Source organism: Eptesicus fuscus, chromosome 10, assembly GCF_027574615.1.
Source record: "Eptesicus fuscus isolate TK198812 chromosome 10, DD_ASM_mEF_20220401, whole genome shotgun sequence".
In the NCBI taxonomy this organism is placed as follows: Eukaryota; Metazoa; Chordata; class Mammalia; order Chiroptera; family Vespertilionidae; genus Eptesicus; species Eptesicus fuscus.
This window is the reverse complement of record NC_072482.1, coordinates 94,056,595-94,072,034: the sequence shown is the minus strand read 5'-3', so window position 1 is coordinate 94,072,034 and position 15,440 is coordinate 94,056,595. Positions and strand designations below refer to the sequence as shown.

General features: G+C 54.8%; 1 protein-coding gene across 1 annotated transcript in view; it reads left to right on the top strand.

Annotated features, from left to right (window-relative positions):
• The window catches only part of EZR (ezrin), a 45,721-nt gene that overhangs the window by 13,365 nt on the left and 16,916 nt on the right, over nt 1-15,440 (top strand). The window contains exons 3-6 of the mRNA XM_054722598.1: nt 9,468-9,551; nt 13,025-13,120; nt 13,952-14,226; nt 14,868-14,951. Of these exons, the coding sequence (XP_054578573.1) occupies nt 9,468-9,551; nt 13,025-13,120; nt 13,952-14,226; nt 14,868-14,951 (539 nt within the window). The remainder of the gene's footprint in view (nt 1-9,467; nt 9,552-13,024; nt 13,121-13,951; nt 14,227-14,867; nt 14,952-15,440) is intronic.

Genomic DNA, 15,440 nt, shown 5'->3' with positions numbered 1-15,440 from the left:
CAAAAGCTTAAAACCATTGACTATATTGAGAGATACAACTTTAGGAATAATGTTTAAGAGCTATACAAATATAAATATTTTTAGAAGCTGATTACCAGAAGTTGAGAAAGTTGTGTTAACCTTTCTGGGCCTCAGTTTCCCCAGTGTTTAAAAGAAGGGGTTCAGGCAAGGATGACTTGACACCTCTCACCAAGCAATCCAATTTAGTTACTCTACAAAAACAGTTGCAACTTGTCACTGTTTTCCTTGTTCTACTTAAAACATACTAGAGGCCCGGTGCACGAATTCCTGCACTGGTGGGGTCCCTTGGCCTGGCCGGTGATCGAGGCCTATTGGGGGGCCGGCTGGCAGGGGGGAGGGACTTCGGGATGTTGGCCGGCTGGCCAGGGGAAGGGGCCATGGGAGGTTGGCCTGCCGGCCCACCTGAGTGGGGCCCGGGAGGAGGGATCGCAGGAGGTTGGCTAGCTGGTTGAGGGGAGGGGCCGTGGGAGGTTGGTTGTGGGAGCACACTGACCACCAGGGGGCAGCTCCTGCATTGAGTGTCTGCCCCCTGGTGGTCATTGCCATCATAGTGATGCGCTTAGACTTTTATATCTATAGATACACTTATAAAACATAAAAGAGGTGGGTGTAATGGGTGTCATGATGTTGGTTACATTTTTATTTTGGCCTCTGTTCTTAAAATGTTAAACAACCCACATGAGACAAGTGATTTGGAAATTCCAAGCCCGACTTTCATGTTGATACTCTGCCCTGTTGTTATCTACTGCATATTGAGAATTGAGCTGTTAAGTTGTAAGCTTAGCTTACGGGTGGAGGAGAGGAGCTCAGAAAAGGAGGTGGGGTGTGTAGAGTTAATGTTCATGATTTAGTTACCCTCAAAATTCCTCAGTGCTGTGAAATTCTCTGCGAAATGAGGTCAGTGCTCTCTGGGTGAGAGGCACCCCACCCCCGTTCAGAGTTTACACTCACACTTCCTAAAACTAAATAAATAAGGGCTGTGCTTAAACTGAAGTAAGAAACTCAACCAAACAACTCCCTGGTTTGAGGCCAGTTGGCTCATTTGAAGGTGAAGTTGCTTTTCATGAGTGTTGGCACTTGGGCAAACTGACCAGTGACTGCCTTTCTGCACCATCAGAAGGAGGGGCGGGGGCCGGCTGCTCTGTTCCGGAGGAGGATGACTTCGCTGGAGGCACGAGGTTGCAGGTGCCTTCAGTTTCCTGATAGATGCTCCCTGCAGGGAGCGCCATTCCCGGAACTGTCAGCACCGCCGTCACGAGGCGTGGGGTTACCTGGAGCTCTGTGCTGGGCACCAGGGACGAGAGCGGCTAGCCCGGCATCGTGAAGGCCTGCTCGGCAACTTTCAGTCCCTCGTGTTCCCAGAACTAGCGTGACTGCCCGTCGGTGACCCCTCGGCGCGTCCTAGGATTGACCGAGACGGGCCAGCACTTTGACCTTCCGCACAGGCGTCATCACAAGTGGACTCTTGTCATCTCTAGCATTGATGGCTTTATCATTCCCATCAGAGGCCATAAAAGCTAGAATATTGCCCTGGTGTTCCATAATCACATGAGAACTCTATCGGAACACGAGTTCTGGAGCGGCCACACCGTCCTGTCCTTGTCGGGTTGTTACGCTGCAGACAGTGATGCCGGGACTCTTCCCGAATTGCCTCACATTTTTGTTATTTTTTAAATTATTTTTTAAATTTATTTTATTATTTTTTACAGAGAGGAAGGAGAGGGATAGAGATTTAGAAACATTGATGAGAGAGAAACATCGATCAGCCGCCTCCTGCACACCCCCTACTGGGGATGTGCCTGCAACCAAGGTACATGCCCTTGACCGGAATCGAACCCGGGACCTTTCAGTCTGCAGACTGACGCTCTATCCACTGAGCCAAACCGGTTAGGGCCATTTTTGTTATTTTTAATTACACATCTTTTTACAAGATTTGTGGAGCCAGGTGACCAGTTTCCTTTGGCATCTGCACATTTTCCGAAGCCTGACCAGCCAGTCTCTTCACCTTCACTCAGAGTCTTTGGAACCTTGAAAGAGAAAAGATCAAATGATGTGATTGGGTATAATTTCAACTTAAGATTCAGAAGAGCTGGAAAGAAAGGAAGAGCAATATTATGTCATTACCCATTTGTTTACAGACCTGCCAGGGGGGGCTAACTTACCAGTGAAATATGTTTATGCTGTTACTCCACCGGCTCTGAAGGTCGAGAAACCTCAGGAAGTCTGGTGTTAAGAGCTAGAGCTTAGACACGTATCCCTGGAATTTCTAACTTTGAGGCCAACCTGCTCTGGGCACATGGGGACGTGTGGCTGCTGCTGGTGGTGGGAGCGCAGGGAGAGGGACCACTGCCTCCCAGGTCTTGCCGGACGAGCCGTGCTGGTGTCTTTGCCGGTGCGGTATCGTGTTAATGTGGACTTCACTGCATTTAATGAAAAATCGTGTGTTAGGACCACATTTCCATTTTACTGGTCTTCTCTCTGTACAATGGTTTCAGTATTTTGATAAATACCTTCCATTAGCACCATACTGGTTTTATTTTGGCCGCTCTATCCTTAAAAGAATTGTGTGGTACTGGGTGGTTTGGACGGCCTTTCTTGGATAGAAGTTGGATGCTTCTAACTATGTGTTTGCTGGAAACGATAACCATGTAAAATATGGTCCCTGGGTTTCCAGTGGCAACTACTTTCGTATAATCGTGGTGTTTGTGTAAACAGTGCTACTGGGGCAGCATTGCACATTTAACAAGACAGAGTCTCCTCCTATATAATAAGAGTGTAGTATGCAAATTGACCGAATGGCGGAATGACCGGTCGCTATGACACGCACTGACCACCAGGGGCAGATCCTCAATGCAGGAGCTGCCCCATGGTGGTCAGTGCACTCTCACAGGGGGAGCACCGCTCAGCCAGAAGCCGAGCTCACGCACGGCTGGCAAACCTAGCGGTGGTGGCGGGAGCCTCTCCTGCCTCCACTGCAGGCGGGAGGTAAGGAGTTAGGGGTCCCGGACTGGGAGAGCCCCAGTCTGGGAGAGGGATGTCTGACTGCTGGCTTAGGCCCGATCCCTGGCAGGCAGACATCCCCCCGAGGGGTCCAGGACTGTGAGAGGGTGCAGGCTGAACTGAGGGAGCCCCCCTCAGGGCATGGATCTCGTGCACTGGGCCTCTAGTTCTGTATAACAGATAGAAACGAAGTTAACCTTTAAATAGCAGCTATTTTTGTGACACCCGAGAAAGGGTGGGTGAAATGGAAAAGAGCTGAAAAGCAAACCATTGGCTTTGGGGCTTTCCGACTTCGCCTTCTGTGGCTGAAGCCGCATGGCTCCATTTCCACACGGAGCGGCGGAGGCTACGGTCGGGGTGATGTGTCACAGGTCGTTATTGTTAGCCAGCATTTGTGAAAGGGACCGCTGTGTGACCACTGTGGGTCTCCGCTAAGACTGACTGACTGAGGGAGAGGATTGTTCATGGAGCCTGGTTTTTATCTTTCTCAAAAGTGAGGCGCTTAGGATCCAGAGAGAGCGCTGAATAGGGAGCCAGCTGTTGGATGCAGAATTTCATTGAGGAAAACGTGCCCTGCGGCTGGGTGTGCACGGCAGGGCTGAGAGGGACCCCGAGTGAGAGCCTTGTGGATGCAGCGCACACAGCGGGAAGCCTGCCGCGGAGCCGGGCCTGGTCCCTGAGAGCGGGGTGCTGGGCGTGGTCCCCTGGGACCTGGGAGAGCCGGAGACTCGGTCCGTTCCAGCCCCTGAGGCAGGACCTCGGCCGGGCCGGGCCGGTCTCTGCAGGCTCTGCCGGTGACTCTGCGTTCCCGTCGGGAGGCGCTGCCACTTCCTGTGGTCGGCAAACTCATCAGTCACCAGAGCCAAATATCGACAGTGCAACGATTGAAATTTCTTCTGAGAGCCACATTTTTTAAACTGAAACTTCTTCTAATGCCACTTCTTCAAAATAGACTCGCCCAGGCCGTGGTATTTTGTGGAAGAGCCACACTCCAGGGGCCAAAGAGCCTCATGTGGTTCGCGAGCCGCCGTTTGCCGACCACAGGCCTAGGCCTTTCCCCAGGGAGCGCCTGCACACAGGTGAAAGGCGGAAGCAGATGGCGGTGATCGGAGAGACGGGGTTTGGTGCTTGGCACCCCGGCACTTAGGTGTAGAGCGGGAGGCCCCGTCAGCCCCTGCTGGGGGTGTCAGGGGAGAGCGTGGTTTGCGGGGGGAACCCTGACCCAGGGCCTGGTTCTCGCCTCTGCTCCCCGCGCCGTCCCCGCATGAAGAGGGGAGGTCGCTAGGGTCCGGCGACGGACTCCTCCGGGCTGCAGGAGAGCAGGGGCAGGTGGGATCGGGCTTCCACTGGGTTCCATGAGCTTGTCGGGCAGCGGGGCCTCTTCCCGAGAACACAGAGCATTTTCCTTTACAACCGAAGACAGTGAACTTCCACTGAATTTTAGGTTTTAAAAATTTACTTTCTTTCACCATTGTTTCCCCTAAGTTTTTCTTACCAGTTTGACCACAATGATGAAAGAAAGAGACCAAAGTGACTCACCCAGGCAGTGGGTGCTCTGGGGCAGAAGACAGGACTGCAGCCCTGACAGGCTAGGGCCTGGATGAATCGGGAAAACATGCTAAGTGACAGAAGCAAGCCACAAGAGACCCGTTCTGTTCCCAGGAGCTGTCCCCAGGAGGGACGTCTGTGGAGACGGAAGTGGGGTGTGGGCGCCAGGGTAGGTGGGAGGAGGAGCAGGAGGGGCCGATGGCCACGGGTTTCTCCGGGTGACGGAATGTTCTAAAATTAGGTCGTGGTGCGCTTGCGTAACTGCGACTATGCTAAAAAGCCACTGAATTGCTTACTTTAAACGGTCAAATGTTGTTGTAAGTTGTATTTCCAGAAGGCTGTAATTTTAAAAGTGCGCAGCACCTCGACATGAAGAAGAAAATACCGTGTTGCCTGTGATTTTTCATTAAGTGCCCACACAGGCATCCGCGGGGCTCTCCGAGGGGCGGTCCTCGCCGGACCCCTGCGTCCTTCCCCGCTGTGGGCGGAGGTGGGGACCTCTCCCCCCCGGCGCTGAGGACCTGAAAGGCTTATCCAGTATGTGAAGGCTCTTCCAAGTTGCTGCAGTGGCCCCTTCGGACGAGGCCGGACTGTCGGGAGCAGGCCGACATTTGCAGCGATTGTGAAGGTCAGGCTCCCAGTGCAATCTCCGAGCAAACGCACGTCTGATAACAGGGACCAGTCTTATCACCTGTCACGGCCTCCAGTCCACACTCAGAGGCTGCCACGGCGTTTCCCTGTATTTTCACGTCCCCTGGCTTTGCAGGAGCTCACAGAACAGGCTCCCGCCGCCGGCACGCCGTGGAGCCTTCCCTCCTGACGGGTCGTCAGTTCTGTGAAACGTCTGACGGGAGAGGCCATCTTAAACCCAGTGCAAGTGTCAGGAGGAAGTGGGCACCTCCCAAAGGCAGGATCGCCAAGTATTTATTGACCAAAATGAGGAAAAGGAGAAAGGGAGGTCACTGACAGCCAGCAGTGCAGCCCTCGGCGTGGGTTAGAAGTCAAAGGTACTTCAGGGTCCCTCAGTGTGTTCTGTGCCGGCTCCTGGGAGTTTAACACGTTAAGCTGGGAAGACTCATATTTCCCCATGAGGGGCTGAGTCTCCCGTGGGTCACACCCAGGTCTCCGAGTGTATTCTGGGAGGGCTGGTCCTCGGGGTGGTCCACGGAAAGGGAAGGCTGGGCAGAGGCACCTGGGCCACAGACTGGGCCGTCCTGGGGTCTCACAGTGCATTAGCACAGCAAAGACACTCAAAGCCTTTCGGCTAAAGAAGGAGAAAAGAAACGGAGCCTTAGCTTCTGTGACCTCAAACGCCGCTGCGTCCCCTCCCCCCGAGCATCACCTCGCTGACCCCCCTTTGCCTTCAGGCATTTAGCAGAGAACTCAGCGACTTGGCTCAGGTGCTGTTTGAGTTGCAGGATGTGAAAGGTGGAAGAGCCCTTACAGGTACACTTGCTCCCCGGTTACAGACTTGGTTCTACACCGCGGCCTGCCGGGCAGGGGTTGGCTGGGGGCCCAGGTCTGTTGTCTCATGGTGGCTCAGCTGGAGGGAGGGAGCAGAGGGGACAGTGGGTTTATTTTGTTTAGTGGGGGGAATTGTTATTGGGTGTTTTAAAAAGTAGATTTAAACACTTGTAATTCTCTCTGTTAGGAAGAGAAGCCCGCAGCATTGCAGCATGGAAGCCTGTGGCCCTGTCTCCTGCCGGGAGGGTTACAGCCCCTGCAGGGGGTGTGCCCACGGCTGAGCTTCCTTTTGTCGGGAAGGAAGCAGTCTCCTGGCCGCCTGCTGATAGTGCCCCTCCAAGTTATTTTCTCAGGGATCCTCCCTGCATCTCCCACATTCCCCTAGGAGTCGGCCGGGACTCTCAGTTCTTGCTCTGATCCTCTCCCCGGCCCCTCTGGACTCTCTGCCTCAGGACTCTCGGCCTCACCTTTCCGAGCTGGAAAGGACCTCGGGCATGTAGTCCAGACCTTCTTTTGCACATAAGGGGCCGAGTCCTCAGTGGGTTGCAGCGCCAGGTCTCGAACCCAGGCCTCCCGGCTGCCCTGCTCCTGCCTGCCCATCAGTGATTTGGGCAGTCCTGAAGCCACTTGAGTGGCTTAAAAAAAAATACAGGTTCTTGGGCTGAGGCCCAGAAACTCAAGTGTTTGTAAAGCTGCTCTGGGGAGTCTAATGGCTGGTCCCACTGGGTGTGTGACAGCTACTTGAGTCCATCTCTGTGGGTTAAGTCAAGTGGCTCAAGGGCAAGGGAGGTCTGACTCCTCTGACCCCAGTGACCCCCATGGGGTCGGCATCCCAGCAGGCATTTGGCTGGGGTTTGTAGAGCACATGAGCCTCACAGGATGCAAGGCGCCCACGGGCTGGGCTGGGCTGGGAGCAGCAGAATGCTGCTGTCCTGGTTCATAGGTGTGTAGTGTGGTAGCTGAGCTGACCCCTAATAACAGCAAATACATTTCTTTTTTTTTTTTTTTTTTTTTTTTTTATATAACAAGCAATCTGTCAGCAAATACATTTCTTAAAGAGTGTAGGTTATTAAGCAGAGGGAGGATAGAGTCTGACAATTAAGTTTTCGTTATCTTCATTAACTAAGGCAAAGGAAATTTTATGTGTTGAATCCTGATATTCAATAATATGCACTGTATAGTCAAGTGACCTGGAGCAAAATACCTGTGAAATTCTAGTCATTCATGAAACACAAACACACACACACACACACACACACACACAACAACAAGAACAAAACGTGCACAGCATTTTGCTTAAATTTAAGAAGTTTCACTGGCCAGTTTTCTTGTTTTGTTCTGTTTTTAGGCATTTGTCTCTTGCATATACTGATATTCTAGTAAGAGGTCAGAAACTTACCTCTCCTACTGAAGTAAAAATAAAAATGCAGCTCACCTTAAGCTAGCTACTGTGTGGGGCAGAATAAAAGCACTTTCTGCTGAATATGGTCAGTGTGAAAATACACTCATTGGAGCCTCATTTTCCTTGAGGGGTTCGGGCCTGTTCGGCACCAGCTTTTCCTGACTGTGTCTAAGATAAGTCGTTTTATTAGAAAATTCTGAATAGCACATAGTTGTAGAAAGACCCGGTTATTTAAAATGGGTTGAGGGCTAACTTCACTCCCACATGTAAAGGTGTTTATGAATTCCCATTATAAAGAGCGGAGTAGGGTGAGGTCTGGCGCCTTCATGTGCTGACACTTTAGACCTCACAGTATGACTGTCTGAGCTTCAGTGGAGGAGCATTTGGAAGGAGACATGAATTATTAAATTACACCGTCAGCCACATGGTTCTGCATGTGTATATGGGGCAGGGGGTACATGAGCAAAATTAAACTTTAATTATCACCACCCCCCGAACGAGACAAGGCTGAGAGGTTCTTAGTATGTGGGCAAGCCTCCGGGGAGATCTTCGGGGGCTAGCTGCTCTGCACGCAGGCCCGCCCCCCACACGCCTGTGTGTGCCTGTGCCTCCTGCAGGGGGCGCTGCCTCTGAGGAGAGGGTGATCTAGCAGACATACCAAGCCACTGAGAATTGCAAAGCGCTTCAGGTTCCTGGGCCTCTGACCTGTCGTGGGGCCACCTCCCGTTGACACATAACCCGCGACCCACCTGATCGCCGGGCATTGCTCCTGTGAGCAGCTTTCGGCCACGTGTCGAGCTCTCCAAAACCAGTTGCTAAGCATGGAAACCTCACAACGGCTGTGGGAAGGAGCTGGGATTTAGATGTTCCCTCAATTTCCAAAGCCTAGTTTCTTTCAAAGCCCCTGGATAAGTGACCAAAACGTGTATAGAAATGGTCCTGTTTTCTGAGTAAACGTTTTATTGGAACTTCCGATAGAAGTTTATGCCGATTTCAGCACATCAGTCAGGATCCGTAAGCTGGGAAATGATTTCCGTCGTCGTCGTGAACATGGAGCTGTTGAACATGCTCGTGACTAAGACAGCACCTCTGTGCCTTCGTCCCGAGAGCACGTGGGGGTGTGTGGGGCCTTGGGGCCCGCTGACTGGCACTGCGGGGAGGCAGGCGCTGCCATCCTGCAGGACTGGGGGCCGTCTTGCAGACGAACGCTGTGCTGCCCAAGGCCAAGAGCTGTGAGAAACACCGTAGGGCACGACTAGTCAGGTGACACACACCCCCTTGAGGTCAAGCGGGCTGGCCACTGGTCACTAAGAGTTTATTCTTGTATTATTACTTGTTAATTACCTTTATTCCACATGAACAGCAGTAAACCTACCTTTGCCCACCGCATTGATCCTCTGCCTTCCTCTCCCTGCCTGCCTGGTCTGAATTCTCGGAGCAGGCTCACTTGGCTGTTGTGGGGTCAGTAGGAGATGGTGCGTGGGGAGTACACTAACCGTAGTCAGAGGGTTTTTGTAGAAAAAGGGCATAGACTTGAGTGTGAATGTGCCGTCCTCAAGGGAGGCCTGCATTTGGGCCCAGACTGCACACGTCGAGACGCATCAGTTACCTCCGTCAGCCCGGGACTGTGTGTGTGTGTGTGTGTGTGTGTGTGTGTGTGTGTGTGTGGTGACAAGACTGATCATGGCTGTTGGAGAGGAACCACCTGCCATGTTGCTGAGGAGCTGAGTGGAAGGCTCAGGAGAGGATTAAGAGAAAAGAATGCTGCCCTCGCTGGTGTGGCTCAGTGGATAGAGCATCGTCCTGCGGACTGAAAGGGGTCCCAGGTTTGATTCTGGTCAAGGGCACATGCCTGGGTTGCCAGCTTGATCCCCAGTAGAGGGTGTGCCGGAGGCAGCCAATCAATGATTCTCTTCATTGATGTTTCTCTCTCTCTCCCTCTCCCTTCCTCTCTGAACTCAACAAAAATATATTTTCTTAAAAAGAGAGAAAAGAATGCTCGCTAAGTGTGATTTGTCCCTGTGTTTTCCAGATCAATGTCCGAGTCACCACCATGGATGCGGAGCTGGAGTTCGCCATCCAGCCGAACACGACAGGAAAGCAGCTTTTCGATCAGGTTGGTCTCTGAACTAAAGAGAGAGAATTCCCGTTTAGAAGAGAAACTTTTGCAACATCTGGGTCATTTTGTTTGCTAAGCACATTCCTTGGTGTGCTGCCTGCTTCTCTCCGCCGCCGGCGCTCACAGCGCTCTCCGGGCGGCCCTGCTCACAGCCCCGAGGCTACTTCAGGGGACGTGGAAGGCTCAGCAGCCCAAGGGCGACGGGCCTGCCGGGGCCTGCGGGGTGGCAGCGTGCCACCTCCCCTCTCCCGGCTCTGCCGCACCCAGAACTCAGGCCGCCCTCTGCCCCCGGCTCTCGTGGTCACCTGGCTGCTTGCCACCAGTGTGGGGCTGGGGTGCAGTGGAGGTCAGACTCCGCCCACGGCCCGAGTGGGACCCAGCCGGCCACGTTCCCGGGGACCCTCCCCCCAGCTCTTTGTGACTGAGCTGGCTCAGACGCTCATCCCGGAGCTGGGCCACAGGAGCCCTCACGTTCCTGCGGGCGCGCCTTCCCTCTGCAGCCCCAAGGTGCGGGTGGGTGTTGTCATGGGAACACCGAGCACCTGCGATCGCTCCTGCCTGGGACAGCTCCTTGAGAGCAAGGTCTTCTTTCTGGGCTGAGGGAGTGCTGCTCGGGCCGAGGGTCCCGTGGGCAACAGGCCGGTGTGTACAGGCCCTGAGCTGCGCGTGCCTCCCTGAGGCCCCCGTGGGAGGGAAGCCATGTCTTCCACCCAGCGCTACCCCGGGAAGTGGAGTGGGCGCTGATGGGGGGACCTGGGGGTAAGGTTTTAGCAAATGTAGAATCTGCAGTGACTCCCCGCTGCTGGATGGGACGTCCTCTCATCGCCCATTCCCTGTGCTGGGCCCCCCTGGCCCCCTGCAGCAGCCCCAGGGGTTCAGGGTGACAGGGGTGGGGACACACAGCTCTCCCGGTGCTGCCTGCCCAGGAAGGATCAGGACAGTTACTGCTCTGGGTGGGGCTGGACTTAGGGTGAAATGCTAAAGGTTTCGCCTAAACGGGAATCGTGAAGTCGTTCCATGGAGCCAGCTGAGCTCCGGGGTGCAGACGGGGAGGAGGCCGGGTGCTGTTAGCTGTGCCTGCAGCCACCGTGTCCCCCGTCACTGATAGTCCTGTCTTCAGTGAGGGCGGCTGGCCTCAGCATTTATCTGTAAGGCAGAGCTGGACGAGGCGGTGAGGTAGTCTGGCCCTCCTCTCCACCCCGTGAAGGCTCTGCAGTGACCGCAGCCCCGGGCCGGGCTGTGACTGGGTCCCAGTGCAGGGCTCTGGCTTGACGAGCGTGTCACAGGTCAGCAGCCACGCAGGAGGCGGGTCCCCTGACAAGCCGGGGCACTTGCCCACCGCTGGCATCCCGAGGGGCGAGGACAGTTCTGCTGTGGGACTGCGTGCCCAGTGTCCCATCATCAGGAGTGGTTTTCAGCTGCTGCTTAAGATGGAGTGAGGTAGACACATCCCTGCCCTTTCCTTTCCAACGCCGCCCAGGCCGAGATAAAGGACCAGGCCTGCTCCTGTTCCCTCCCAGCGGGTCAGCCTGGCCTAGGCGGAGGACACTGAGGGATAGTGAGGTGCGTTTCTCTAGGGATGTCGGGTGTCCCCCTCGGAGGCGGAGGGTGGTTATTAGGATGGACTGCAGAAAGGAAGGTCCTCCGAGTCTACACTGAGTGGCCAGGTTATGATCTCGGAACGCATCATAATCTGGCCCCTCAGTGTGTATATATACATATGTATGTTAGAGGCCCGGTGCATGAATTCGTGCATGGGTGGGGTCCAGCCAACGGGAGGGGACATGGGCGGTTGGCCGGCCTGCCTGCTGGTTGAACTCCTGGTCGAGGGGACAATTTGCATATTAGCCTTTTATTACGTAGGATAGACACTGAGTGGCCAGATGATTATGCGTTCAGAGATCATAGTAATCTGGCCACTCGGTGTACTTGTCATTTTGGGAACGCCGTCAGGATGGAAGTAGGGCTGTGAGACACGGAGAGGGGAGTCTTCCTGGAATCTGTGGGAGGTTCACGTCATAAGCCGTGAGGCAGAGTAGGCACCAGGCTTTTTCACCAAGAGGGTGAAGTCTGGCCTCTGACCACGGGGGTTCCGGAGTCTGTGACGCTGCGGGAAGGGGCTGGCACGTCTGCCGGGCGGAGAGGACTCCGGGCTGTGGCCCTGAGCACCCGCAGGGGCTCATGAGGGGGGGCAGGCCAGGCCAGGGCTGCGGTGGGGGGTGAAGGGAGAGACCGGATGGAGAGAGGGTGATTGCTGGAATGTGGGCTTTCTTGTGCAACTTTGAAGCAACCCAAGCAGGAAGGCAGGGCAGGTCTTACGTCCAAATGAGGAGGTGGAAATTCGCAGAAATAAGAAATCAGCGGCTTTGGGCATAGAAACTCTGTCTCTGAATTGGCTTTCTCCACACTTGGCTGCCGTGAAAACAAGACATCCGGTTTCATAAAAGACTTGGGAGGCGAGCGCCGTGTGAGGGTCGGACTTCTTTCCTCTCAGCCTCCTCTCATTTGGGGGAGCAGAGGGCGCAGATGAGCAAGGCAGTCCTGGGCGTGTAACGCACAGGCTCCTGGGCTCTCGCAGGCCTGTGTCCCTGGGCAGGAAGCAGGCTCGGGAAGGAGTGTACGTGGCATTTCCGACTTGATTTAAGCGAGCGCTCCAGATCCCTGGTTCCTCATCGCTGGCGTGCGCAGTCTTCCCTCTAAATGTGACAGGAGATGGATTTGAAGGGTAGGTAAGGGCCTTTTCTTTGGAGGCCTCACGTTGTACGTCACGGGCTTCAGAACCGTCAGCACAGCTCGGACTGGCCGTGCTGGTGTTCCAGGGTGCCCGCAGCGGCACTTCCGATCCCGAGACCCGGATCACCAGCTGGCAGGGACCACGGAGAACTTCGCAGTGAAGGCCTCGCTGTGACCTGGGGGTGAAGTCTACCTCTGTGACGGAACAGGAACTCTCTGGGCCTGTGTGAAGCCGAGACTCCCGCCCCTCCCTGGAAGTGTGCCACCATCTGCCTCTGTCTGTCCCGGCTGCTGGCTCCCTGTGCCTGGACGCAGGGTCCCGGGCCAGCTGGCTGAGGCAGGGCAGCCAGAGGAGAGCCAAGCGCGGCCACGTCCCGCTCCTTCCCATGGGCACACCTGGCAGGTGACGGGCACACCGCGGCACACGCTGTCACTGGTGTACCCTATGCTCGCTGTCACTCGGCAGTGATTCGGGAACGCGTGATGGAGTTGAGGAGTAGGAGTGAGATTTTATAAGGTCTTAAGATTTTGTAAGATTTAATGTAAACCCAGAATCCGCTCCAATTGATATTAAAAATAAGTCGTTGATGGCTTTGGGGTGATGTAGTAGCCTGTATGGGCTGGCTCAGTGTGACCAGCAGCCGGCACCTGGCTCCCTGCACCGTGACCACCCGTTTCTCATGGCGGTCCCTCCCTCCCTCCCTCCCTCCCTCCCTCCCTCCCTCCCTCTCTCGCAGGTGGTGAAGACCATCGGCCTCCGGGAGGTGTGGTACTTCGGCCTCCAGTACGTAGATAACAAGGGATTTCCGACCTGGCTGAAACTTGATAAAAAGGTAAATCAGAGTTAACTGGGTGTTGGTCCTCCTGGCTGGCATTGAAGCTGGAGCACTTTACTCTGACTTGGGTTTTTGTTCCTTTTTATTTGTGTAAAAGTTTTTACAGACAAACAGGTGGCAGGTTTCCAGTAAATGGGGGTATGGGCTGGAAATCGGATCCTGGCATTTCCCCTCACCGCTCACTCACTGAGCGTGTGATGATTAAGTCTTAGTATTTAGCTACCTTAGTCTTGTGTTTTCAGTGTGATTATTAATCTTCTAAACCATGAGTCACCCACTGTTTTGCAAGAACCTGTTACTGCTTTGTTGGAGCCTGTGATAGATTATCTCCCAACTCTAGAGACGGATAATTCCAGTAACAATTATAAAGAACAGCAAGAAGCAAAATGTGTTTTCTGCAAACAACTTGGAAAATGTCCCTTTTCCAAACCCTGCTCTCCTCCCGAGTTATATGGCAGCAGGGGGCGGTGGGCGCTGTGGAGGGGGAGGGGCGTGAGGAATTATTAACAGTAAGCTCCGTGGCCTGGGGCTGGACTGGCCACGTGGCGGACTCCCGGTTCCAGGCTCATGGAGGGGTGTTGCCAGATTGCAGTTCTCCATCGCCCCGTCCCCAGAAGATTGGGTCAGGCTGGCGCTAGGCTTCCCGCGAAGGGGGGTGTGTAGTGGGACTTTTTAAAATGGCCTTTTTGGGTCTTACATGTAAAAGGTGACTTTCAGAATAAACATGTCTTTGAAACTGGCCTGCAGGGCCCTCTGAGCCGTGGGGGGCAGCCTGTGCTGGGGGCTTTCTCCTGAGCGCGCTGTGAGCGTTCGGCTTCTGCTGTCCAGGTGTCGGCCCAGGAGGTCAGGAAGGAGAATCCCCTGCAGTTCAAGTTCAGGGCCAAGTTCTACCCCGAAGACGTGCCTGAGGAGCTCATCCAGGACATCACGCAGAAGCTTTTCTTCCTCCAAGTGAAGGAGGGCATTCTGAGCGACGAGATCTACTGCCCCCCGGAGACCGCGGTGCTCCTCGGCTCCTACGCCGTGCAGGCCAAGTTTGGAGACTACAACAAAGAGACGCACAAGTCCGGGTACCTCAGCTCCGAGCGGCTGATCCCCCAGAGGTGAGCGGCCAGGCCCGGGCGGGCAGAGGTGAGGCAGCAGACGCACAGGGACCTCGTCCAGGGCAGTCTCCTCGCTGGCATGTGGCGGTCGCATGCCCGGCTCCCAGGCACTGGCCTCGCACGGCGGCACCCTGAGGCGCGGTGATCCCCTGAACAGCGGGGGCTGAGCAACAGCAGGCAGGGGACCGTCCTCGTGGGGCTGTGGACGGCCGTGTTATGTGAGGGTGTTACAGAGGAATCACCTTTTTCCTGGCCTGCCTGCCTCCCTCCTCCTGGTGTGGAATAGTTGGGCCCCCGTTAAATCTGTGGATCTACAGGACACGGGGATCTCCAGCCCAGCCCATCCCTGTAGTCACTGATGATCACATAAGGGACCCCTTTGGGCAGAAAAGGCTTCTTAAAATAAAATGCCCTTTAAATTTTTTCCTAGCAGGGCTGAGTTTGTCCCGTTCCAGAGTAAATCATCAGATTTTAGTTCGTGCTAAGTAGAATGGCACGTTAGGAAGTAGAAACGAACGCACTTTGTGGTGATTAAATCTGAAGAAAAAGTGAAGGTTTGCGTGAGGGGGACAGAGTCCGTCACTCACCTCTCAGCCCAGCCTTTGGGGTGACGGCGCTGTGCCTTCTTCCTCTGCCATCAGAGTCATGGACCAGCACAAGCTCACCAGGGACCAGTGGGAGGACCGGATCCAGGTGTGGCACGCGGAGCACCGCGGGATGCTCAAGTGAGTGTGGGGCTGCCTCCGGCCTGTTGTCTGCATGTGCTCCCGGGAGGCGAGCAGCCGGTGCAGTGAGGTTTCCTCAGCAGCAGGTGCTCTCGCCTGCGTCAGGCAGCGGCACGTTAGTGGAAGCCTTCAAGCCCTAAACCCTCTCTCTCGTGTCTAAAACGTCCCTTCAGTCAAGGGGGCGGGCGCTGTCCTAAGCATCAGACGTCTGTCTCCTCTGTCACAGAGGGGCTGGTTCTTCGTTGTCCGTGAGGCGACTGCCTTCAGAAGTGTGAGTGCAAACAGTGGACCCCATTTCATTCAGCGTAAGAAATGGCCAGTCTCTGCTGTCCCAGAATCCTCGTCTAGGGCTTGGGCCGCATGGTCCCCGGCTCAGAAGGCCATTTGTAGTTTGGGCTTCACAAACACGTGTCCTGAGAGCTTCCTGTGCGAGCCACGCTGCTTCCTCGGAGGGAAATAGCTCGAAGCCTAAGCCGTGGCTGCTAGTGA